General features: G+C 35.9%; 1 protein-coding gene across 5 annotated transcripts in view; it reads left to right on the forward strand.

Moving 5' to 3' along the window:
- Positions 1-26,607, forward strand: part of PCDH9 (protocadherin 9) — a 671,733-nt gene that overhangs the window by 90,308 nt on the left and 554,818 nt on the right. Inside the window, exons 3-4 of one of the 5 annotated variants that reach the window (XM_041396273.1) lie at positions 17,837-17,842; positions 22,348-22,374. The exons of 3 other annotated variants lie outside the window; for them this stretch is intronic. In XM_041396273.1, the coding sequence (XP_041252207.1) occupies positions 17,837-17,842; positions 22,348-22,374 (33 nt within the window). The remainder of the gene's footprint in view (positions 1-17,836; positions 17,843-22,347; positions 22,375-26,607) is intronic. One more of the 5 variants, XM_041396272.1, reaches the window with a different exon arrangement.

Raw genomic sequence — 26,607 nt, forward strand, 5'->3', positions numbered from 1 at the left:
TCATCCAGTGTATATTGCCACTTGACTACACTGAATTTTATCTGTTGAGTTTCTTAAATTCATAACTTTATTCAGCTTTTCTGGAGTTCTCCCTGGTCTTCTCTAATCTTGTGTAACCCATGTCACTTTGAATGTGAGGTTTAAAGGTTCCATTAATACTCTAAATGGTTTTTAATTTTTTGTTTTGTTTTGGGATTGGCAAGGCAGTATCAGAGGTACATTGAGAATACCTTTGTTCAGCAGAGCTGCAGTAATTGCTTCTGTCTCTTGTAGTTTGAATAAAGTGAAATAAAGTGAAAATACCTATTCATAGCAAGAAAATGTAAATCCAAGTAGGCACAAAGTTTTTAATATTTAATTTTCCACATTATAAAGCAGACTCTTCTTCTCCACCTTCCCATAAATGCAGAAATGGATAGGATTAATTAAACATTAAGCCATTATTCTTCCAAAAAGAAAAGTCCTTGCTGGCCATACTTGATATAATATATTCCCAAGGTGATCTTTCCCTCATCAGAAGTTTTTCCATTGGTTTCCATCATTGGTTTAAAAATATTAATAATAAAAGAAATATTTTATTATCATATTTATTATTTTTTTTTTTTTTTACTGGGGAAAGGGATGCTGTTTTGTAAATCTTCCACAATTAAATAATTGACTTGAGGACTTAATCCATAATGGAAATGTTGTGTGACATTCAGTGCAGGCAGTGATTTAGAAATCAGACAGAGTCTGCAGGAGGAAAAAGATTTGTAGGTCCTTAGGCTCTAAGGAAGAAGCATATTTACTTTCTAGACTGTTTGCCTTCTAGAAATGGAGAAAGAGCAGGGAACAAAACCAACAGAATAGGGCCAGTAGCATTTTTAGCTAATGATATGCAGTGTCAAGAAGGTGCTATTTGTATCTGTGAGATATTGCTGTGGGCTGACAGAATAAGAAAGCAAGAAACATATGAAGTAAACTGAAAGAAGCAAAAAGATTCCATCCAGGAATAAAATTAACTAGAGATTTTATTTTATTTTTTTTCCATAAAAGCCATACTTGCTTAAATTGCTTAAGGATTGCATTTTGTAATCTTGAGCATATGAACGTAACTATCGCATTGGTGGTATCCTGTCTTCCTTAGTTTATCTTTATTCCTAGCTTCGTTACTTTTCAGAGTGTGCTGAGTGGATAGTTCTGGTCTACATTTTAACCATGATAGTACTGAATTAAAATGATAGCTACTGACACATTTAAGCAAAATAATGTGAAAAAATAAATTGTCTTTATAAACGTACAAAATTAGGTGGTGGGTGGGGTGAGGCAGTAAGAGAAGAAGATAGATCCATGCAATACATTTCGTGACGTCATATTGGTAAATAATGGATTGTTGGGAAAATCTCCAGATGTAGGGAGGTGAGAATTTTAAGAAACAGTCTGGACATTTACCTACTCCCTTTATTGCTCCATGGAAGCTTAGATGAATTCTGCTGATACTTGAACTCAGACTTTATCTACTCCCTTTTGAACTCTGCAATTTGTAGCACTGTATTTTAATCTCCCAATGGTGTATTTACTATCTTAGATCATGTGTTAACAGCAGATTCAGTCCCAGAGGGAGAAAGGGCAAACCAATAATTGCTCAGATGTATAAAGCCTTCTCTCAGGCAACATCCACCAGTGTCTGTCTAAAATGAAACCAAAAGAAAAGTAGACAAATGCTACAAACTTGGTGTGCAAATGTCAGTAGGAGAGGAAGTGAAAATGAGACAGTGGCCCCATCACTGCTTTGACTATAAGAATTCAATCTAAGGTAGAGCCTTTCTAGCTCCCAACTGCCATAACTTTGATTAACCTTGCAGTGTTTCAGCACAGGGTCATGCTATCCTGTTGACACTTTTCCTTTGAGATGTCAGTCACATTTCAATAACTTTCCAGTGCGGACTTGTAAGTCCTGTCTCTTCATTGACTTAGAATGAGGCAGGTTGCTTATGAATACAGCTTGAAGTGTCAGTCAGATATTCTTGCATTGTGTTATCTTTGATTGACTTGTGTGGTATGGTGAAAAATTCATGGTATCTAACTGCCCCTGTTTTGACAGTCAGATATGTCCTTTTTTATTTTTTTTTTTTTTCATTTTCATTTTTTAATTCTCAAAACTCTCTCACCTTTCTCAGAAAATGAGATTTGGTGTTTACTTTTTCTTTACACTACTTACAAGCACAGGACAGTCCTATCCTGCAGATGTAGTATCTTAACATTACTGTCCGGGGTTTAGGTTCTCACAGCATGAAAAGCATAAGCTCCACTAATGGAAGATAATACCTTAATGATAGCAGAGAAAGCACCATTTTAGGAAAGGGCATAAAGGAAATTCTGATTGGTTTAAGCTTTTAGTTTGTCTGGCTTTTGTAATTCCTGAGGGTTAGGCCCGAAGTCATTTAAAAAGGGCCAGCAAGAAGAAAGAAAAAGCAATTCTGGTTTTTAATGTTTATTATTACCAACACAGACTGTATCTGCCTTTGTGGAAGTAGAAAGCTATGTCCCAGGACAGTGATTATTCCAAGGCTGTGCTATTCAATAAACTGATTTATAACATATTATTCCAGTTATAATCCAAGACTTTCTCCATTTATTTTCAACAAAATAAATATTTCCTTGCTGTAGCCACTTGAGGTTTATAATCTTATTTTCAGGAGTGCCCTGGCTCACATAAACAGACTTACTCCCCTTCCAATGGTAACAGAAAATGCAGGGCCAGTGGTGAAGAAGGGAAAAATTCTTTTATATAAAATAGTTCATATCTGTTTCATAGTGTTTCATAAATCTGGTTCCCAGGCAGTGGAGGAAAATGAATAAGAAGCATTTTTTCAAGCTGTTACTATAGCTTGGCTGTTTTTGCTTGGCTGAAGGAAAGAAGTATATAAAACCAGCTAGTGCTGGAAACTGGATGTAAAACAATAGCAAACAAAAAACTCTCTAACAAGCATAATCTGTTGTCAGTGAAAGGCAAAGACATAATTAAATTCACAACAGTGCTTATTTTTCTAATGTAAGTTGTGGAGGAGGCAGTCATGCTGAGATGTGGAAAAGGAAGCAGTGGCTGTATCCGGAGAGTTGCCTTGCCAAACTCTTGAATGTGTGTCCGAGACTGAACCTTGGCTAGATCTGGAGCCATCCACGTAGTGCACAGGGAGAGTTCTGTGTCCGGGGTGGAACCCATAATTTGCTGCCACGAGGAGAGAGCTATTTGATCAAGATAATAGAAGGAATGAGGCAGAGTCATGCATCGTCATGTATGGTCTCAATAGCACAAATGAAAAATACCCCATGATAGCTCATATTCTGGTGGCTGTGGCATTTTGCTTGCCAGTAGGAGTTGGAATACTCTTGAAAAACAATTGAACTGTATTTTTTACATTACATCAGTCTTTGAACTGCTGGGTAATTGGGACTAATTGTTCTTTTTTGCAGCCAGGTTTTATTTTTTAAGAGGTACTTGTATAGACCTCCATCTTCTACAAGCACTTGAGAGTTTCTGTAAGAACATGCCCTGAGAAAAAGGAGACAGAAGGTCATCTAGTTTATTGACCCTCATGGGATTAAATCTGCTCTTGAAGTACAACCGTTGAGCTCCATTGAAACTGAGACTTCTCCCCATATCTTCAGAAGTGGGAACTTGAGTGTGTGAAAATCATCAGTGTATGAAGTGTGGTGGGTTGATCTTGGCCAGATGCCCACCCAGCAGCTCTTTTACTCCTCTTCCTTAGCAGGGCAGACAGAAAATTAGATGAAAAATTTCATGGGTTAAGCTAGAGAGAGGGAGGTTAAGGGAGATCAGCTATCAGTTACCATCACTGGAAAAACAGGCTTGACTGGGAAAAAATATGATTTATTAATTTATATGAATAAATTATTTATGTAATTTATTTATATTAGCATAGAGTTGGGTGTTGAAAAATGAAGAAAAACTAAAACAATCAATTTCCCCTCACCAATTTCCCCTTCACCAAGAGATGGAGGATGGGGAATGGGGGTACAGGTCAGTATACAAGAGCTCTTTTCTGCTGCTCCTTCCTCTTCAGATTTTCCCCTGCTGCAGTGTGGGGACATCCATGGGCTAGAGTCCTTCAGGATAAACTTCTTTGTCATGGGCTTCTCCACAAGCTGCAGGGATGTCTATGATTCAGCACCTGGAGCCCATTCTCTTCACCTTAGTGTCTGCAGGGATGTTTCTCACTTTTTTTTTTCCCCATTCACTTCTTATTGCCTGTGCCCTTTCTGAAACTTGTTTACCCTGATATGCCACTCCTTGGCTGTGGGACTCAGCCATGCCCTGCAGTGGGCTGGCTGGAGCCCACTGCCAGGATTGCCCCTCACAGACACCGCCCTGCAGCCCTCCAGGATCAAAGCCTTGCCACATACACCTGGGACACCAAGATATGGCACCTGAGAATGGTAGATGGTGTGTGAGTCAGCATAAGGGGGGAGCTGGAACAAAGGCAGAGAGTAAATTTATTTCCATTTCCCTTCTCTCTATATTCTCTAATTTTTATTACCTAAAGTTTATGGATCTCAATTAATATTTGCAGAAGCTTTGAGAACTTTGGCAAAGCCAGTGAGTTCAAATTTGTCCAAAAATTAGTGCTTTGACAGGAAGTTCCACCTTCTAATACACATTGCAAGCAGATGATGTATTTTATTATGTCTTAATGGTACCAAGAGATTAACCACACAAGAAAAGGAGAACTGAGCTATGAAAATATTACAGATACGTGTGGGTTTTAGGTCATCACGTAGCTTGGAATCACAGCTTTTTTAAAGAAAAGCAGATGACATGTATTCATAAATATCCAGATGCCTTGCTATTAAGTATTTTTTATGATTATTTAATTTCCATGAGCAGTTACATGTGTTTATTAATACACTGATACCTCTTCAAAAGTTTTGGAAAATAACATTACCAGTAAGTTTTTTTTTTTTTTTAATTTGTATTTGTTTATTTTTATATAGCACATTGCATCAGTGCAAAGAGTGTCTATGTATGTGTAAATGTGTTTTTAACATGTGCAGTATAATATGTGTAATATAATGAGAGAATTCTTTCAGCAGCACCGTTACAGCCACTGCAGTGCTAAAGAGCTCAAGAATTGCTCTTTCTAAAACACACTGAACCACCATGTGCTGCAAACTTAATTATTCATTCACCTGTCTAGAAATGTAGCAGAGAAATAAGAAAAAAAAATATTTCCCAGTGGAAAATGGGACAGCTATGAGGAAAAAGACAGAAAGCTGACATGACTGGAGATATCATGCTGTGGGCTTTTGTCAAACTGCTGAGATCTGTGTATTATCACAATAAATGGCTGTGGAAAGTCTTTTTAGCTATCTTTCTGAAAGTGTTCAGGAGCAATATTCTAATTTCGCAGTCTAATTTTATGCTTTAATATCTATTGCCTATTGAAATTTATCTCCTAACCTGGGTAGCTGTATTTTTATACAGTTACTGAAGAAATTTAAGGTACATAAGCTGATAGGAACACTCTGGAGTCCAGTGAAGGTGTGTAACTTCATTGCTAAGAGAAGTTTCTTGTAGAAGCAAATTATCATACTTCAAAAAGTTGAATTTGCCAGATACTTGTGATGCAGGTGTAAATAAGTTAAGTTAGGCTGGAGTGGAAAGGCCCACATTTAGCTAGCATGGCTAAATATGTAGTGAATACTAAGTAGAGAAAAAATGAAGGGAAGGACTAGATTTTTATAATAATATCTGAGTGTGAACATGAATTTGCATTTTCACTTATTAGTCAGAGTTTTTTACCTAACTCTTCAAAATTGTGCAACTTCACGGGAGCTTTACCTTTTTTCAGGATGAATAAAGATGTTAGAAAACATCTGTGTCTGTACCCAGTACTTTTTTTCTCTTTACAGCTCTCTGTGTGCTGCTCGTGTTTGAGCCCTGCTTGTTGGGAGATCATTCCAGACCTGGTGTAATTAGGCTGTCTTTCCAGGTACTTTGCCAGCACATCTCTACTGAGGCTTGCAGGGTAGTGCTGTAGCTACAGAACTGCACAAGCAATTTCAATGTGGTATGCATTTCTGGGATAATGACAACAAATTCATCCTAATCACGTTGGGAGTTAATAAAATTATTGGTTCGTTTTTTAAATTTTTGGTGTACTGAATCTACCTGATTATATGTGAGTGTTCTTTGACCAGTGGCTGTCATCTGAGGTGATGAGTCTAGATCATTAGCCTACTTTTGCAAGCACTTCTCATTGCCTCTCTCTTTTGAATGCAGCAATGACAGAGTAGTGAAATGTTAGTATTAGGTTAAGCTTTTATTAGTTTTTATCCCACTTTACTTCACCGTAAGTCATATAACTTATGCATGAATATATCCTTGTGTGAGTGGGAAACATAATTTTCCTTCCCATGAAGAAAGATGAGTTCAGCCTGGTTCAGAATCTGCATCCCAGCCTGTTAGATGAAGCAGCACCACCTGCTTCACCTTTGTGTGTGAAGCCAGATTTGTTAGACGTGGTCCAAGAGTGCTTACTATGGAAACTGATCTAGCAAGACTTTTTCATGGATTTGGATGGACTAGAGGAGGTGCTCAGTCCTGAGAAGGCAAGGAAATTGATTTCGTGCCTGCATCAGGTGTATGACTGAGTTAGAGAAGCTTCGCGGTCACTACACAACCTTCAAACTTTAACAGCAGACTTCGAGACTACTCTTAGGTGGTGTTAATTGAAATGTAATTAGACAGGATCTGTTGATGCAGCTCAGCTGCACTATGTCTAAGGTCATTTGAGAGTGTGATTAAGCCAATTTAGATAAGCAAAAAATACTAATTTTAAATAGAAAAAATACAGGGTTTTTAGGTTAGGTGTTAAGAAAAGTTTTTGGGTGGCAAAGTTGATTAAGCAGAGCTGTTTTGTGATAGTGCTGTCACTGCAGATCTGGAGGACATGAACTTGTAAACAAACCAATTCTTTTCTTATGGGTAGAGTGACTTGCAGTAGGAGGACTGAAAGGCCCACAAAAGACTTTACTTGCCCACTGCCATTCAGCAGAAGTTACATGGTAAGCCTGTGTTATGACCCACCCCTAACTAAGAGGGTAACCTGTGTTCTTGTTGATAGATTCCTTTGGGATGGGGTAGCATGAAACAACACTGAAGGATTGGTGCTCATAAATATATGTATATAGGGTTTATTTTAGAACAATTTGGTTTCGATGGTTTTGGTTATTTTTACCTATAGTAACATAGCAATGTAAAAGCATGAAAGTAACACTTAAGAAAATGTGTAAGGAAAAGAAAGAAAGGAAGAAAGGATAAGATTAGCTATCACCACCTGTGGATCTCCTGGCTAGACTTGATTATTGCAAGTTTGAAGTCTCATGGTCAAAGTGGTGGTTGCAGACTGGATTCATCAGGGGTGGGGTGGAGTGTGGGAGGAAAGTCCCCAAAACACAAAGTCCATTGGATTTATATTATGCATAGTCCTGGGGAAAATGCCCCAGAACCTCCCCTTGGGCTGGGAGTACTACACTGGGTGATGTAATGCTGGATGGTGGGACATTTCAGGAGTTTTTGACACCTTCTAAAATGTTGCAGCTGCAATGTTACGTCAGCAGAGTTGAGTCAGTTATGGCCCATCTTGGCCTGTCAGCAGGGTTGGACACCTGTGAATGTCCAGGTACTTCTCCGAAGCGGGGTTATCACAGCTGAGTCACTTCAGTAAGGTCAAAGAAACAGTACTTTGCCTTGCAGGATCTGCCTCCTTTCTTAACTGGTTCAACACCAGCTGTAGCCTGAGGTGTCCGCTGTGGTCACCCTCTGTGCCTGGGAGGTTACTTGGCACATCCGCCGCTTGTCCCCGATTGTTTGAGCCACCGACATTGCTGTCTCTCCCACTTGTGGATATATTCTTTCCCAAGCCTTATTAACTTCTTCTTAGATCTGGGATAATTGGACAGTAGCACCACATTTAACTTATCTCTAAATTCCTATGGCAGTTCCACATTCCAGTTAGTAGGCATATTTGGGGAAATGTTTTCGTGGTTGCAGGAGAGCAGTTGCATCTTTGCACAGTTTGCAACTATCTTAACAATGTTTAAGCCATTAACCATTTCAGTCTCTCACTGCTTGTTTTGGAACAGGGAACCTCATTGTGATTTCACTATCCCTGCCCTTCGTTTGTATGGAGAATTGAGTCCACAGCTTTTGCTTCTAATCATCCAGAGTTATTTTTTTTCGAATCTGTGTGATAGTGCATGCATTTCCATCCCATGTATACAACCTTTCTTCTGGCTTCTATTTATTATTTCGATGTTTTCCATCAAATTCTGAGTTAGTATGATTTTGCTGAAGTTGTTGTTGCTGAAAAAAAAAAAAAACCTGCAAGAACAAGATATGTATTTTGTTTGAATTCCTTCATTTAATCTTCAGGGGAAATAAAATTATTTGCCTTTCATGTTCAAAAATGTTCAGTATTTTAAGCAGCAGCTATCATTCCTGCCTCTGTATGCTTATGTGCCTCCGGAGAGAAACTGTGAAGTCCCAGGGATGATTCTAACTGCAGCTTCAGTGCCATAGTCACTCCTGGTTTGATTCTTACCATGCATTCACCCTGGGGCAAATACAGCTTTAGTTTCAATAGTATTTGGGTTTTATTAATTTTGCTTCATTGTGTATTTTCACTTTCATTTCATTTGAGCTTTCTTTTCCTACAGAAAAGTTGTATTGAAACTAGAAAATAAATTAAAAAATCACTGACATACTAGGAGACACACAGCTCAATAACTCATTAAGGTTTAGAGATGCTTATTACATATATTCTCAATTTTCATTCACAACATGCAACATGCCAATTCCATCTCTCTTTTGAATGTGCATGGTTGCTAAAATGAATTAGATTTTTTCGTTGCACAGGATGTATTGTCTGTTGGGATCCATGAAAACAAACAATAAAAATTCCAATGAAATGTTATTGTATAGAATAAGTGGTTGCTTTAAAAGTCTGACTATTTCAACTGCATTAATTGTACAAGGTACATAATGTAATATTTTTTGAGGAAAAAAAATAGGAACTTATTTGAATTATTCATGTATTAAAAATGGCCTTTATGACAGATATTTTCATAACTCATTTTTACTGCAAGTTTAGCACCTACCAAAGCTCCCACTGAATTGAGAAATTAGGGTACTTACTATTTTACCTATTTTCATGCTTTCTGTTAAAGATAGAGCTTCCTTACTGTTAATATACTGCGCATTGTAGTGAATATGATACTTCAATTCATCAGTCTGTAAGATTTTTTCCTTCTTAGCACTAACAGGATAGTTTTCTAATTAAAAGAATTTTAATTATCCTTTTTCTCCAGTGTGGGGAAAACCTAGGAGCCTACATAAATGGTGCAGTCATAATACACCATGAGGAAAGTAGTAACAAAATGAACAGTATTGAGCCTAAGATACTTTTTCTGGTTTTGGGCTGCAGAAGGGGAGGGTCAGAAACTCTAAACTGTCTCATTATCCTGTCTTTGTTCTGCCTTTTTGGACCACATGGAAATAATTTGATAAAGGCTGTTAAGTATCTTGGGTGGATGGAGGGAGTTAGAACTGAGGGACAGGATTTTTCTCTTTGTGGACTCAGGCTGCCTGATGCATGCAGATTAGCCTGGATCTGGGTCCATGCTTCTCACAGTCTGAATCCAACACTTATATTTATTTAGCAGCTAGAATCCTACTACCCTCCTTGGAAGAATGACTTTAGATCCATATTTATTCATTATTTAAGAATCTCATTTATGTGATCAAAAAGGGTACTTTATGTGCCGCTTGACACTTCTATATTACATTTGCCATGTTTTTGTCCCAGAATAGAGACAAATTAACAATTTCTTGATATATGCCAGGTTATATTGCTCTTTTCTGACCAAATAAACTGATATAAATATGTTGCTTGTACTACACTTGAATGCTGACTCTCGAAAATTGTAGTGACATCCAGAAAATTACTCATTAGGAGGAGGTATTTAGAATAAATGAGCTGTAGATTGAAGAAGCAAATGTGCTATAAATCTCATATTTAAATGTGCTTGATTTAATTTACAGTTCTGATTCTGGTCCATCTTCATCTGAATATTGCTTTCTTCTTCAGGATTTGTAACAAAATATAGAGCAGCCTAATCGGATATTGTGAATATGTGGTTACCTTTGACAGGCTTTTGGAATTTAAAGGAAAGTAAGAAAATATGTTTGCTGTAATAAAGAGATTTTTTGAAACAGAAGAAAAACACTAATTTCTAATGAAAAAGTGCTAAACATAAAAAATAATATGCCATATGGCAATTATGCCAAAAGATAGAATTTATTACCAAATAAAACTGTTGGCTTGTGCATTTCACAGTTTCCTCCATTCCCAACCAGTGTGTTTTTAGAGGATTTCTGTAGGGTTAGTTGCCCAGACTTCTGCAAAAACAAGTTTGTCGTTATTGCAGGAGGTGTTAGGAAATCAAATCCAACTGGAGCACCAAATGAAATTACAGACTTGTTTTGTCCCAGCTGTGTGACACATGCCAAGAGCTGATTTTTCAGTGCCGACATTTAAAGAAATGAATACAGAATTCTATTTGTTCTTCTACAGAATGAATTATTCTTATTGTGTTTTTAATACTTCCACATGCTATTTAATATTTCAGCAAAGTCCTGTTTTCCCTTCACCTCAGTGAAAATGGTTTTAAATGTCCTGTTTTATTTTAATAGATGGCCTTAAAATGAAAAAAAGTAACAACCTATATAAAGCTTGAGTTTGATAACTAAATAATGTTTATCAGACAGATAAAACTGCCTTTAATTGATTTATCAGTGATAGCTTATAATGACTTAGAATAGCATCATATGTGATTTGTCATTGTTGATGTTTTATCAAGTGGCATATTTTCTAAAAAAAAAAAAAATGGAATTTCAGAATGATTCAGAAATTATGGTATTACAGAAAACTCTTGTGAAATTTCTTCTTATGTGCTCTCAACTCAAAGAGCCTGCTAATGAATACTCACATCCCAACATGGTTTTGAATTTTTAAAAAATGTGTTTAATATCTGTACACTTCTGCCATCAATTTCCTTTATTATGTATGGTTTTAATTAGGTCACATAATGAAAAGTATTTCCCTTCTTCTTCCTTCTCCCACCTACTGCAGCTGTTCATCTATGAAAATGGATGTTTGCATTATCACCTAAGATGTGTGTTCTCAAATTGTGAGGCTGCAGTTAGCATGCATTTTTAGATAACATGCATGTAACTTGCATACAAATTGTAACACGATGTGTTTAGAGGATTTTTTTTTTTTGTGTGTAAGCACCTGCTGAATGAACTTTCTCAGTGTGTTCAGCAATGCTTACTGCATTCAAATTGTATTTCCATAAAGAGGGTGAGAGGATGAATTTGAAGACGTGAGATCCCCTCACTTCCACTTAGGCATGCAGTGTGACTCTCACAACTAAGTTGGCCGAGATTCTTAGACATCAAAGGGAATTCTTCAGGAAGAACAATGGTGCTTTTATTTGGCAGTAGGAAAAGATGTGAGGGAACACAATTAAGCTCCATACGCTTGTGCTGAATGGCTTGATTCAGCTGTGTTGGTTCACTGATATTTCACTCCTGTTCCTGTGATTGGCATGGGGAGGAATACAGGAGAATGAGTCCATAGATGCTCTCTTCACAAGGACAACTTTCTTATCTACAACCTGTCAAATTTGCTAAAAGCTAACGTCAGTGAATTAAACCCTTTCTGAGTGTACTTGTGCAATTTGTTCATCAGTTCAGTTCTGTGAGCAGGACACATCCTTGAATGTCTTCTGTCTCCCAGGCCTCTCCTAATTTGCCGTCTTTGGCATTTAATGTCAAGGAAATAGTATAATGCGAATTTGTGAAAAATATTTTCAGCAAGTTCATGCTGATACGGAATTCCCCTGAGAGGCAACATTAATAATGGGTTGGCACAACACATTTGCTGGAGTGGGTTTGATGCCTTGATTGAGTTTCCGTGGTGCGTTTGTTGTTGCTTTGGGGAACGTGTGGATATTGGGTTCAACAGACCATAGAATTTTGAATTAACCTCTCTTTTTCTCTTCATGAATATAATGGCTTCACAATCTGCTCTTGCTTTGGCCTTTTATTTAGGGGAAGAAGTGAAGGTTTGATTTAAAACAAAAAACTCTGCTATTTTGGAGAGCATTGTGAGGAAAAATAAATATGCATAAGAAAACATTGATTTCTAAGAATCTTAGACTACTTTCCCCAAAGAATTTCCTGCAGATTCTCCATAAAATATTCATTTTAGCCCTACAGTAGAAAAGATGAAAACCATTAGCACTAAGTTCAGAATATGATAGCTCCAGTTTTACCCTTTGTTATGGAGAAGCCTATGATGATTTTCAAGAGTTCTGGTAAATGCTAGCAGATGTCTCATTTTGCGTAATTTCTCTTTTTCTGATAGTTGTAATTGAATAATGTAGTTTTATAAGATGAAGACTGAAAAATAGATTTTTTTTTTTGTCTTTTTAATTCTCTGTTGCAGTGCTCAGAGTATGTTCTGCTTGCCTTTTCAGTCAAGGAATTTGCTCTGAGGGTCTCAAAACACCAGAGTAGCAGTCTGATCCTTTCATTATTTCCAAAGCTTAAGAAGTTCCCTTAGTGTGTGAGTGTGTTTGACAGAGCTACACACTTGGATGGGAGAGAGCAAAGCTGCTAATAGAAGATAATAGTGAGAGGCTGTATCTGTATTGCAGGGTGAAAAATGTGCTCAAGTTAACTCAAGGGAAAGTTGGTATAATACCTGCTAATGTGGTGATCTGTAAACTGAGATACAGGGTGAGTACGAAATGGGTGTTGTTTAATTATGGCATAATTGCTGAAGTACGTAACCTTAGCACGTTATTTTTACTCCTGAAACTGATAAAGTAAAGATTAAATTTATTCTTCAATATTTTACTGTGTTTAATTCCTTTTTGCTTATCATGATACACGTTCTAGTTGCTTTAAATTACTATCTGCCCTCTTTAGCTAAATCTATCTAAAGTGTTTAAATTTTAAATTCAAAATTATTAAAAAAAGAGCCCTCCGATATCTTTGTTTTTATTTTAAAGAAAAGCTGGCATGAACATTGTTCCAAGTTTATTAGTTTAACTCTATTTTAATAGCAAGCCATTGGCTTATTCCTGAATGCTCTAAGTGCTGGGCCTGATTACAAAGCTCTTTGATGCTTTAGTGATTTGTTTCCAGAAATCCTTGTTGAAATTTGTGTGGGTTTTAGAAAGTGAGTTAAATTGGGGAAAATTAAATTAACCTTTGGGACAGTCTGTCTGTATTCCAGACTGGCAGTAAATGATTTGGGTGAAATTTATTTGCTCTACAAATTAGCTGAAATGATGGTGACCAGAGTTTTAACTGTTCAGAAAATGGTGTTGTAAGACTTGTAGCATAGTTTTATTTTTCTTTTCCAATGACAGATCCAAAAGTGGCAGCTTTCATCCCTTGTTTATAAAACACTACAGCAAGCATAAAATGGCTTTGCATTGGTTATTGTATACATCAGGATTTTTTCCCAAATTTTCTTGTTCTCACTATTTTGGCTTCATTTTTTGTAACATCGAGGAAGGCAAGAAGCAGGTAAATTGATCTTTGCAGCAGGACAAGCTTAAAGCGCCATAAACACCGGCTGAAACTGGAGGAGTAGGGGGCACTGTTTTATTATGAAATGGCTTAATATTCCTACTCTTTTTTGGTCTTGCCTTTGCATCTACCAGCTCCACAGGCAAGAGACTGAGTTGGTCTTGCATGGACCTAATTTACTGAATGATCAGCACCTGTTACTCTAAGCAGGGCACAGAGAAGTGAGAATTGCAAGAATCCTTTAAAAACCTGAGAAACATTTTTATTTTTTTATACTGACTGTTCTACTATTTTTATATGTAATGGTGAGAAAGGAAAATTTTGACAAAAGTTGTCATGAGGTTGCCAAGCCCACACAAAAAATGCTGCTTTTTTTTTGCATGCAAATAGAAGGCACTTATCTTGTGACCATATGGAGAAAAAGTAATTACTGATGATGAAAGACAAATCAAGACAATTAACATGCTTGGGGTTTGTCAAAGAGACAACCTATGGCTCAGAATACTGCAGTTCAGGTTTCATGGTGAGGATTTTTGGGAAGGCATCAGAGTAGTGATTTGAAAGATTTATTCATTTATTGCAGTGACAAATGCAATGAAAATGTGTTCAGAGGCGTGCTTTATAGTCAATTGCTTCTTGTAACTGATCCATTTATCAAGTATTTGACTAGGAGAAACTCAGTATAACATTGTATTGATGTAGATCAGAGCAGAACAAAATATGTTGAATTTCATAGACTTGGCTGTACAGCAGAGCTGAATATCAGTGTGTCTTAAATATCAGGTATTTTCTTTGATAGGATTTGCTACGTGTTGAATGTGATCTTTCTGTCACAGTCTTAGAGCATGGTAATTTATAATGATAAATATAATGATATTGTAGATATATAGAAATAAGGGAAAGAGATTGCTCCGAATTTTCTTGTATGATTTTGGTCAAGGACACAATAAGAACTATTCACTGTTTTGTGGCAGAATATTAAAAACTGAGTGTTTTAGACCATATCTTCATATCTTCTCTGATCTAGACAGTGAAAGACCAGTTCATCTGCGTAGGATAATAGAGCTATACAGTCACATTATTTCTTCAGTTGTTTTGTTGTCAGAAATAAAAGCTTTCCAGGGAAGTTTTAACTCTTACAGCCATTAAGAAAATGCTCTTAACAAAAGACCCAGTGAAAGAGTTTGCAACTAGCCATGCAGAAATAATTTGCAGTGTGCAGCCCTTATGTTTTATAGTTGGTTCTTTGATGCAACTCTAAATATTAGGGATGTCATTAAATCCTTTGTGACTGCAGGTTTCTCAATCCTGAATGAAAGAAATCCTTAATGTGGCATGAAACTTTCCTTTACCTGGGTTAAAAAAAACCCATTTTGTCCCATTCAGGAAATGCCCCAGCATTTTTCCATTCCTGATGGCACATGGCTTCCTCATTATGGCTCCCTCATTATGGCTCAGTGTATCGAATAGGCATCTGGGGACAATGAGAAATCTGGAATCCAGTGTATGTTGCTACCTATGTCACAAGCCTCCACATCACATTCATCAGATTTATGGTTATATATTTTTCAGAATATCTAATTGTGGAATGATGAATAGTCAAGCCATGTTTTAGATATGCCTATGCTATTATACAGTATTTCTTTCCTTACAATAATTTTTCTTTAATGTAAGATTTGCATGGTACTCCCCTCTGAATGTTTCAAATATGTAAAACGAGAAGATAGAAAATTACAGGACAGAAATTGACTTTTTTCAAGCCTGTCCTGGTTTAGGACAAATTAGGGGAAATCTTTAAAAGAAGCCTTTCTTATCAGGGAGGACATTGTAATAAAAATTATGGAGTTTATCAATACTGTTGTATAACTCCAACAAATACTGTTGTCTACTTGCAAAAAGGTTGAAATAGTCTGAAAATAGATACTATGCACTTAAATTAAAAATTAAAAATTTGTTGGTGACCTGTAATAAAAAATACCAAACTCAGTTGGAAAAGTAAAAAAAATAACGTAAATTTTGTGGTTTGCAGTTAGTGTTCTGAATTGATGTGCTCTACGACACATTTATATGCCTGCACAAATGAGTATCCATTACTTATGCAGATATTTTAATACTGGACTAATGACGAGAACGTGAAACCAGAAAGGGTAGGCTGCACACGCACAAAAGGTTATTTTGTAGTTGACCTCACTGACATAACTGTTCACCTAGAGTTGCCAGCAAAGCTATGGCATGTTTTGTGATTGACTCGACTGAGAATAGCAGCAAGAGTTGTGTTTTTGTTTTCTTTTTCTATGCCAGAGAAAGCAGCCTTAATTAAGATTTGTGTGATGACTGTAGCTGAATTTTTCTTCATTTAGTCAAAGCCTTTAAATTTCTTAATAGTGCTGTTTATAGTATGCTAATTTGAGTTAATTGTACTGCACTAGATGAGACACTGATTTAGAAATGCTTGTAATAGTCCAATTTTGAGTGGAAAGAGACCTTTTCTTGCTTTAATCTTGTAGGCAAGTATTGTCTGCTCTGACCTGCAATTCATGTAATAAATCATTTTTAACACTGGCACAGGTGTCCTTTTGAGTTTAAGTATGTTTTCTATTCATGTTTTCTGCTATAATTTTTTTTTCCGATGTATGGCTCATTATCACATCATTCTGTATGCAAGTATTTTTATAACATCAGTTTTTGCAGACATTTCTACTTTCATAGCTGAATTTCCTATACTAATTTTTGAGTTTTGTATTCAAACTGTATGCATGAGCTTTAAAATACCATATTCAAATAACTCTTGCAATTTTTCAGTGAAATTTGAATCTGTCTGAAACTGATTTATTGTCCAGTCTGAAAAAAAAAAACCAGTCTGATCAAGTAATGGTTGAGAAAGTAGCAAAGAATTCTAGAGTTCTATAGTTTCAGATATAGATAGCTACCTCTGGCATTACAGAGGTGAGAGCTTGACTCTGCAGAAATGATTTATAGTAGTTCTTAAAAGTACAGCTAGTATTTCTGGTAGACTGTGTGTAAAAGAATACAGGAATTTTTCTTTTAAAATTCTCTTCTGTTTGAACTGGGGGAAAAAAAAAGAGGGGGGGGAAATAATATGGTTGCTGGTCCTGTCCCTTCCAAAGCATGATTGGGATACCTAGGTCGTTCCTGATAGTTCTTTTTTTCTTAAGGACACCCAATTGAGGGAATTCCAAGGCTTTCTTAATAATCTGTTTTAGTGTTGCAGTAATCTTTCTAACTGTTAGAAATCTTTTCAGCAACTTGGCACAACCGAATTTTGCTTGTTCTTTATCACAGATAAGACATTCTTCTTTAGATCTACCTTTTATACATTAAAAGATTGCTATCATCTTTATCTTCAGCCTCCTCTTCTTAATGCTTTAACAATCACATATTATTAAATCTCAAATCTTTCCTTCTTGGTGAGACTCATGATGATTTTTCTTTTCACTTTTTCCTATTCATTTCTGTCTTTTTGAACTGTCCCAAACAGGATAGAAATCATCTCGAGTGTTCCCAAAAACTGGAGCAAAGATTTATTTTTGGTATTTGTGCAGTTATTTTTCAGTTTTACATATCCAAGGTGTGTTTCTTGCAACAGAACTACACATTTGATTTATTTCCAGATTGGATTGAGATTGGATCTCTAGATCCTTCTCTGAGAAAGCTCTACCTACACAGTTGTGGTATCTAGATTTGTTCAAGCCCCTCAGAAATTTGCATTCTGGCTGACCTTCCAACACCCTGGCAAGTCCAGTACTTATGTGTAGTCTTTAAGTGCAATAAGCACTCTCTTTGCAGCTTTTAGAGGGGAAATAAATGTAAAAGTTAACTTTAAGCAACAGCATAATCATGATTACACTTTGTGTACAGTTGCCTCACCTGCACAATATTATCAGCACTTAGACAAGTTTTCCATTTTTTTTTATATGCAGTAGGATTTTCTATGAGGCAAAGGGTGTGAACATAAATGACCTTGCTCACAACTCACCTCCCCACAAGGTCTGTTACTATTTTGTGGAGACATTGAATTCTGACTAGATTTGTTCTTAAATGATTGACTAATTCTTAGCTAATTGATTTTTTTTACCATTCTTATATCCTTTTCATATTGAGAGCTACATAAAAATCATGTGGTTTATTTGTTCCAGAGCTTTTCAGGATTTAGTAGGTGACAGAAAAAATTATTTCTATTTTCACTTTTTTGAAAGAAGAATATTATGTTTTCACTTTTTCTGTTTTATTGATACCTCCTGTGTGCTTCCCAGATTGCTTTCCTGGTGGTAACATGGTTCTGAGATGGCTTTACCAATTCTCTAAGTACCCTAGGAGGAAGTTCATTGGGCACAACTGCTCTGAAAACTAATTTACTTAAGTACTCTATAACCTTTTCTGTCTGTATTTTTAAATTGAAATAATTCTTTTGGTTTTTGGTATTAATTATACTAGTCACCTTCTCATTGTTGACCTTTCTAATTAAAACTAATGCAAAGAAGTAATTAAATGTGTTGGCCTTCACATTTGTTAGTAACTTTTCCTCTTTTGGATTGCAGAACACTTTTCTTTGTCCTCCTCTTAGTCACTTTGAATAGATTCAGTTTGATTAGTGCAGGATGCAGATATTTTAATTATGTTTTGTCCTCCCAGTATGTCAGTTTAAATTTCCACAGAAGGGATTTTTTTTTTTCATTGACCTTCCTATATTCATGTTCATGCCAAAAGATGAATTGTTGGTATTCCTGAAAACTCATATACAAATAAATAAATACACATTATTTAAACTGAAGGAAAAAAAAAAAAAAAAAAAGAAAGAGAGAAAAAAATCATTCAAGCCTAAACCAGGAAAGTCAACCTGAAGAGACTTGACAGTTTTGTTTGCAAAGTGACACATTCAGCCCCTCATTATTCACACACAATGGAAGTGAACACTTCAGCAACTGGAAATCACTTTGGCATCATCAGTCAGTCAGAGGATTTGATGGTGTGAATGTTCTTGATTCTCTAGTCTACTAAAAGGGAACCTTTTATATTCTGGAATAGCTTTATTACATTTAGCAATTTTCAGTCTTGTCTGCTCTACTGTGAGACATGAAATCATCATGAAGCATGATATTAACATGGATATGTTAAAATTAATCTAACAAGAGAAACATTAACATCACAATCTTAGCTCTTTCAGAATTAACTTGAACTTATTCTCTTTGACTTGCTTAAATTCCTTTTTTTTTTTTTTTTTTTTTTTTTTTTTTTTTTTTTAATATAATCCCTTTAGATCTACTCCTGGTGCAATTTAAAAAAAATAAATGCTTAGCAGATATTCTCCCTGGGACAGAACACATGGGAATTGCTGAAGATGGTTTAAAGCACTTAAGAGCGGTCAAATAGGGAATTTTCACTGAGTCTTTAAAATTTTCTCATGCATCTGAAGCCAAATAAGATTTTACCATTTTATGTGCTATTTGCAGGCTACCTATGAGCCAAAAGATTGAGAATGTTGATGACCAAGTAATATAGTTCTGGATATACTTTTGTCTCCAGGTGGGACAGGAGTGTTGAATGTGCTGGTAAATACTATCTACTACTACTCATATTTACAATTAGTCACAGGGAGGAGAAGCTATCTGGCTGCAGGAGACTGAGATTTACAGGGGTGAAAATGTATTAATCCTGCATTAAGGAACTTAAAGGAATACTCCAGACCTGGAGGAGAGATTTGGATTTGCTCTGTGTATGTATAGCAAGGAGACAATGTGAAAGAATATAGTTAAGTTGAATCTTTCAACTTACAATATATATTCTTCAGGATGAATTTATTAATGCTTTTGTTGGATATATAAGTAAAAGGACATAGAGCATCAGATACTTTTGTAAAATACTCTGCTATATGTTTTGTAACCAGACAACATAGAAGACAAAATTTACTTGTAATACAGATTGTCAGTGACACCAATGCCCTTAGTGTACTGTAAGCACGGGCAGACATTTTGCTAAACCTGTGATAACTAAGCATTATGGCAAAGACATCTGAATTATTTGTGAGATTTCAATAGATTAAAATGTAGATACAATATTTTCTAAGGAAGATAAAATGTATGATTTTAGGGTGACTAAGTGTAGTCCAAGATGTGAAAAATACCTTCAAGTTAACAATATCTGAATAGCATAAGGTTATTGCCAGCAGACAGAGCTTTTTTTATTTGTTTTTAAAATTTTGTTGTTTGAATCCCATGAACTGCTTGCTCTTGCTTGGTTGGGTATGTCAGGCGGTAACTTGCTGTAGGCAGCACAGCAAGTGAAACCAATGAACTGTTGTTACAGCCTTGGGCACCTAAAATCCATGCTATTTGTTAGCATCATCAGACAGGTAATTCTGAGCGTAGATAATAGTAACTTATCAGAGCCCCACATAACACAAGGATGAAATCAGTCTCCCCAAGCTAAACCTGAAAGAGCTGACAACATATGCTGGAGTATGTAAGCTGTAGCTTTCATCATTCTATTAATTAAATACTTTTTTGACTAGCATACAATTACAGACAAACAAAGCAAAAAAAATAGATCAAAACAAAAATCTCAAGCAACTAATAACTATTTTGTTTTATGACTTTGTATTTCAAAAGGTATGCTGAATTAAGCCTTCCATTGGTGTCATATTTACAAAATTGTTTTACAGTCTTCCAGACAATGTATATTTTTCCACTAAATCTTAGAAGTGAGTGGAGGCGAGAGTCCTATCAGCCTTGTGATAACTGAAAATAACCTACCTAAATAAAGTCACAGATTTCCTTGTTTATTTGGGCAGTGTAGCAGGAGAAGACTTTTTGCATGTTCTCTATTCTTCTTAAGCCTTGCATGTGTCTTTATTAGGCTGTATGTCATTACTGATGAAACTCTGTTGCATTTATTTGATGATGAAATTGCAGGTTTGTGCAAATAGGTATAATTTAGATAATGCTGAAACCTGGTGCAGAGAGCATGTTTTGGAGTCAGCCTAGTTCTTGCAGTAGAACTTGAGCAAAAATTACTTGGCAGTCAAAACAAAACCTAAGATTTTAAAGGAATAAGTATCCAGTATGTGCCACAGTACATGTGTAAACATTGTTTTCTGACTCAAACATATTAATTTCAATAGCCAATTTTCCTCCATAATAAAATTACATTTTCCTGTCTTACTCTGTTTATCAACCTTAAGCTCTAGATATTATTATTAGTAACAATTTTGTATACACAAATGTATCAAGTAACCTCTGATTTCAAATTTTTCACTTTTAAAAAGGAAATTGTTGAAGATAACACTAAAAAAAACTATGAAAAACTACAACACAAACCTCCCATTTTGTTTTGTGCAGTAATTTGTTCTTGATAATGCAACATTTAGGACAATTGTTATAGCCAGATTTTTACAAAGAAAATTAAATAAACCAGTTCTTTGGTTCTTTTTGTATGTTTAGAGAGAGGAAGCTTAGTGGTTTAGCTTGAGCCTGGAAATTAGGAGGAACCATCTAGACCACAGTATCAGGACCGCAACATTTGCTTGGTGTATTTGAGAAGGACTGAAATGATTACAGTCCTCATCCAATTGCACTCATAGGGTATTCATCCAACACCCATTCCCACAGCAGTTACTTTCCAATAGATTTTTTTTTAATGTAACAGACTGTTTTCTTTGTTTTCAGAGTCTTTTGCATTTCTTTTGTTTCAGTTTGATATTATAACTTTCCTACATAATTCTGAGAAAGAAATAAAATAAACCAAACTGTATGAACAATTACTATTACAGTAGGTATTGAACATGCTATCTGGAATTATCAGTGCATAAATCATCATCTTAAGAAGATTTTCTTGTCATGAGCTAGAATTCAGTGAAGTAGACCTCAGCCCTTTGAAGTGTTAAGATCTGCTGATCACATTAACAAATCCTTCCTCTTATTGATTTTATTTTTCTTGGAGAAAATAGTGATAAAAATGGATCCTAGAATAAATTTAATTTGTAAGTTTTTCTCTGTACTGCATAAAAGCATCCATTTTTAACTGTTAAAAAGTTGATGGCCTTATTAATTTTACTGAAAGAGAATTCTCTTCTGTAAAGTTGCAGTTAAGTCTCTGGCATAACTGTATTTTTAGAGTAGTAAAAAGCTAGATGAATCCTAAATGAGAGAACATTTCTTTCTTTGTGTGTTGATACAGAGGACTCATTAAATCTTATATTGGGCTTGCAGGCACTGCAGAAGGACAGACATTTCAGAGATCTCCAGCCTCTTAGGAACTTTGGAGGTTAATGAGCCATCCCGTTGTTATTACTTTGTGTTTTATCAGGGGTTTGCTCTGGGCTTTTGTCCGATTTTCAGATTGTAGAGTAATCTCCTATGAGTGAGTGCTGGACAACATCAGCTTTAGAAATGCTGTATTTTCCAGTAGTGATGGGCTATACCAAAATCTTTTAATGCTCTTTCAGGTGTTTATGATTCTCCAAGTATCCTAACATCATTAAACATTCCAGACAAGAATCAGCAGGGCTTTGTGGTGTTCTTCAGACACCCAAGAACACTTTGGCCAGGGTAAAGTCTGTCGCACTAGGATCTGCTGGGTGTATTGGGACCTCCAAATATTCCTGTTTCTAGTCATAGGATAAAGAATACTTCACTTTCTTCAGAGCCTCCAGGCTAACTTAGCTCCCATGCTTGTCTCAGAAGTGTCCTGTTTGAGGTGTTTTGATGTCAGCATGAAGGGCAACCAGTTAGTATGGGGAGTATATTTACATGTAAATACCTCCAGTTCCTTCCCCTTATCCTTGGCAGCCTGGAGAGACCAGTGGAGGAGCACTGCCTCAAAACACGAGAAGCAAATGAAAAACAAGAAAAAAGGGAAGAAAAGGGCTCCAAAAACTGTATTATGATATTGCTGGAGGATCAGAATTGAATAATTTTTACGTCAGTTGGGATCTTTCATTGTAGCTACTCTCATGTTTGTTTCTCCAAGACAAAGTTGTTAAAAAACTCACCAAAACTAAGATTCTTCTTTTTCTGCCAAATCTTCTAAGGTCACCACAATATTGTGCTAGCTCAAGCTTCCATTGTTCTAACTAAAGCTCCCATTAAGGAAGTATATAAGAACATATTTAAACATCTGGAAAATGTGAAACCACCTCATTTACAGCAACATAACTGCACCACCACAGCTATTGGTGTTACACCTTTAATGTAGTTTGTTTTATCCAGAATTTTCATGTAGACCCGTAAAGTGTAGCAGTAACATCACTATTAGAAATAGTGATTTATCTTATGTTATGTGTTTGAAGTAGAAGGTCTGTGTCTGGGGAAAAGGAATCCCATTCTTTAGACATAACACTTAGAAGTCAGTAGCAAATTTTCCATCTCCTTCTTTGAGTTTTTTATCAGAAACTCAGGGTCAATTCTCTTTATGCAGAAGCATCCTTTTGGAGAATTGCAAACAAAACTCAAAACTATTCCTCTTCACATATTCTTGCTCATACTATGCAGATGTCTGTCCTTTATTTAGAGACTTGCAGTCAAGATTCTCAACTTAGTATTTTTGATTACTTCAATAAACCCAGAAAAACAAAACAACTGTGCTTTTCTGAAAATAGATCTATCTTTTCAGGTACAATGTATACTGGAGCTCATTATCTTTGGAACCTAAGTAAGAAGTTGAAGAATGAGAGTCAGTTGAGTGAAGGTTTCTCTTGTGTGGGGGAGAGGATTAAGGTAGCAAGGAACTAAAAAGACATTTGTTTTATAGCAATCAGGCCTTGTGCTGACATGCAGTGTTTTTCCATTCCAGCTGACATGGTTAGACATCCTCTGACACCCTGGGGGAGATAAATCAGAGACTGAAAATTTTATACTTTTTGCTCTCCAGAGACATGTACCTAATATTTTAATGATTATTTATCTTTCCCAACTGTATATTTGCTTAGATGCATGCAGGTTTAAATATATGTAAATATATGTCCCTACTCAAATCTTCAGAAGGCAAAAAACTTTGGTATGTATGTCTTGTTATCATTTTGCTATATGTCTTCCAGAGGTGTACTAGGAACAGCCTGCTGTACAGCTGTTCTCCTCCAGCTGAACAGGTTCATAGGGAATGAAGAGCTTAGAGCAATTTGTAGGCAATGAAGCAAAAAGAAAAATCCACAAAGAAGCAGCTGATGTTAGCAGCTTTTAAAGAGAATAAAAGGAAAGGGGAAGAATAGGGAGACAAATGTAGAACAGAGGGAGAGAACATGATTTTGGATGAAGTCTGAATTACTGTTTTTCAAAACCAAGGAGAAGCTACGGTGCTTACTTTTATAAACCACACTTTATCCTTTCATGCTTTTTGCTGCCTCCTGAACAATATCTGTGCTTACCATACACAGACTCTAAGCCAGTGCTTTACCTTCATTGCACAAATGGCTGGAAGCTCAAGGCTGGCAGCCAAAATTTTGTGTTAGAGCTTTGTCGCCGACACACACCTAGAACGTAGTCAGGAAGGTGTTTAGGGCATGTTAAATTTTAAGCACATGTTTAAATCCTACTACTTGCCATAACACCATTCTGGAATGAAACCTGCATATTAAACTCTGCAAACCAATCTTGCAGTGCCTGCTCCCTTATTTGTATGCCAGGAATAATAATGCTTAATTCCTATGTGTGTTTAGTAGCTTAATTCAGGGCATTTATACACTACTCTAACATGAAAGAATTGTGGTTCATTGCTGTATTTCATTACCATTCATAGGAATTCTTGTGCATATAGTTCGAAGAGGTATACATCTAAATTTTCTTGGCATTACACAATTGAAAATTTTAAAGGAATGACTGTATTAATTGTCATTAAATCAATATCAGAATCAAGTTCATCTCCTTAGCGCAGAAATCACATGGATTTTACTTTCAAGTGGTCCTTTAGTCACTTTTTATTCATTTATTTGCTCTTATACAAAGTGAGTGTGAGATATTCAGTCAAAACTATAAAGCAATATACAGAGAAATAGTCCAAAGAAATAGTTTATTTCCAGCAAGACCTGTGAACTAAGGAAACCAGTGAAGTGAAAAAAAACTATGAACACAGTATAAAAACAGCTGTGAGAATACTAGATATTTTTACTTAGACATTTTCATACAGGCATTATTTAGAAAGAAAATGAATACTTCGTGATATACAGATAATCAGATAAATCCTTAAAAAAAAAATTTAAGATAACTAAAACCACTTAAAAATATTATGTTTGCTGTATTTTTTAAAACACATTAGTGATTTTAAATTCCCATAAGAATACATCTGATATTCCTGAGATATGTAATTGATGGGATGCAGTGTCACGGCTCAGAGGGACCCATTATTATATTTCATTGGTTCGTTTATTGCCTGAGGGAGAGAAGAGGCAATAGAGCAACGTGTCAAACTTACTTTTAACCTTTGGTCTTAGAAGAAGCTAAAATAAAGGTTTAAGTGTATTTTAAGTTATCATCCTTAGACTTGTCTGTCTCTTTCTCTGTTTGCAACTGCAAACATGAATGTTATCCAGTTTTCAGTGTCAGCCTCTTATATTGTGTTCCACACAGACCTGTTGTTTTCACCACAGGTCCCTTCATGCTTTTTCCTCTGCTTTGTGTGACAAGCTATAGGTTGTGTCAGTTAACTTCAGTGATTCCTGCTTAGGGGAAAAAAATGTGAAAAAAAATAGAAATATTTCACTTTTGAATGACATGAAAAAAGGATGGAACTGGCATATTTTTTTGAAATGTACACAGGTCACAGATCAGACAAAAGATTGTGGCACACATGCTTAGAAAGAGGAATAGATTGTTTTGAAATACTGGAGGAGGAAATGGCAGAATATGCTTTCATTGCAGAAATATTATGGGTGTATGTCAGTAATTGCAGTTCTGCTGAAGCTTGTTCTTTACTGAGCTTCAGACATCAACTGTGTGTGTAGGTTAGACAGAGGGCACACCAGGCCAAATCACACCTCTGCTCGAGAGAAGACATGGGGCTGTGGGCCAGGAGATCAGGGAAATTAATTTTACTATAAATTTTGAATGAAACTGTAACTCTGTATTTACTCCCACTTTCCTGCCTGCATCCCCTGCCCTCAAAGTCTTCAATCATCAAGTAATGTAAAATGTAATGATGGATGCTGATGGCCTAGGGACCATGGTGATGATAGCCTTTCTTTCTTCCCAGAGAAATTTGTGTTTCGCAGTATTAATGTAAGGATGTTAGTGTCTCCTAAAAATAAAGAAAAAAAATAGAATAATGTAGAATAAAATAATGTGGAAAGCACTTTTTTTAACAGCTTTAAGATTTAAGGAAGCAGCTCCAAAAATCCATTGTAACTCAAGGTGACCTTTGCTCTGTTGGGTAAAAATAAAATATATGTATAAGATTGTCTTATGACTTTGTCATTAGAGATCACTGAAGGTGCTCATAACACTAAACCTGTGATAATACACATTATTCTCAAGTTCAGATTAATTATTTTATTTTCCTTGTCTGACAGTTGTTTTGGGGTGGTGAAGGATGGAAAGTGCTGAACTCTCTCCTGACAGACACTGGTCATTACGTGTCCTAGCCTTTGCCCCATACACGTAAATTTGCCTGTTGTTAGATTTGAATAAAGCCAGCTCAGCAACAAAGACAATTATTTTGAGAGAAGTTTTATGTTATAGCTCTTTATTTCACTACTGAGGGGTTTTTTTATGTTTATTGACTCTGTCTTGGGAATCCACCTCATTTCTTGACTGCAATGACCTTTGTGTTTATAATGTTTCATCAGTTTCCAAGCAGTTAGTTGGAGGTGAATGCTGTAGTATTTATATATTTATCATCCATTCATGTGACAGGAACATAATTTCCTTAACCCCCTGGTCCCTTTCCCTTTTAAACTTCTCTGTAATGCATTTTTCTGAAATCCAGAAGAAGTA

This window comes from Onychostruthus taczanowskii, unplaced genomic scaffold (assembly GCF_017590055.1).
Source record: "Onychostruthus taczanowskii isolate IOZ18803 unplaced genomic scaffold, ASM1759005v1 scaffold128, whole genome shotgun sequence".
Lineage (NCBI taxonomy): Eukaryota > Metazoa > Chordata > Aves > Passeriformes > Passeridae > Onychostruthus > Onychostruthus taczanowskii.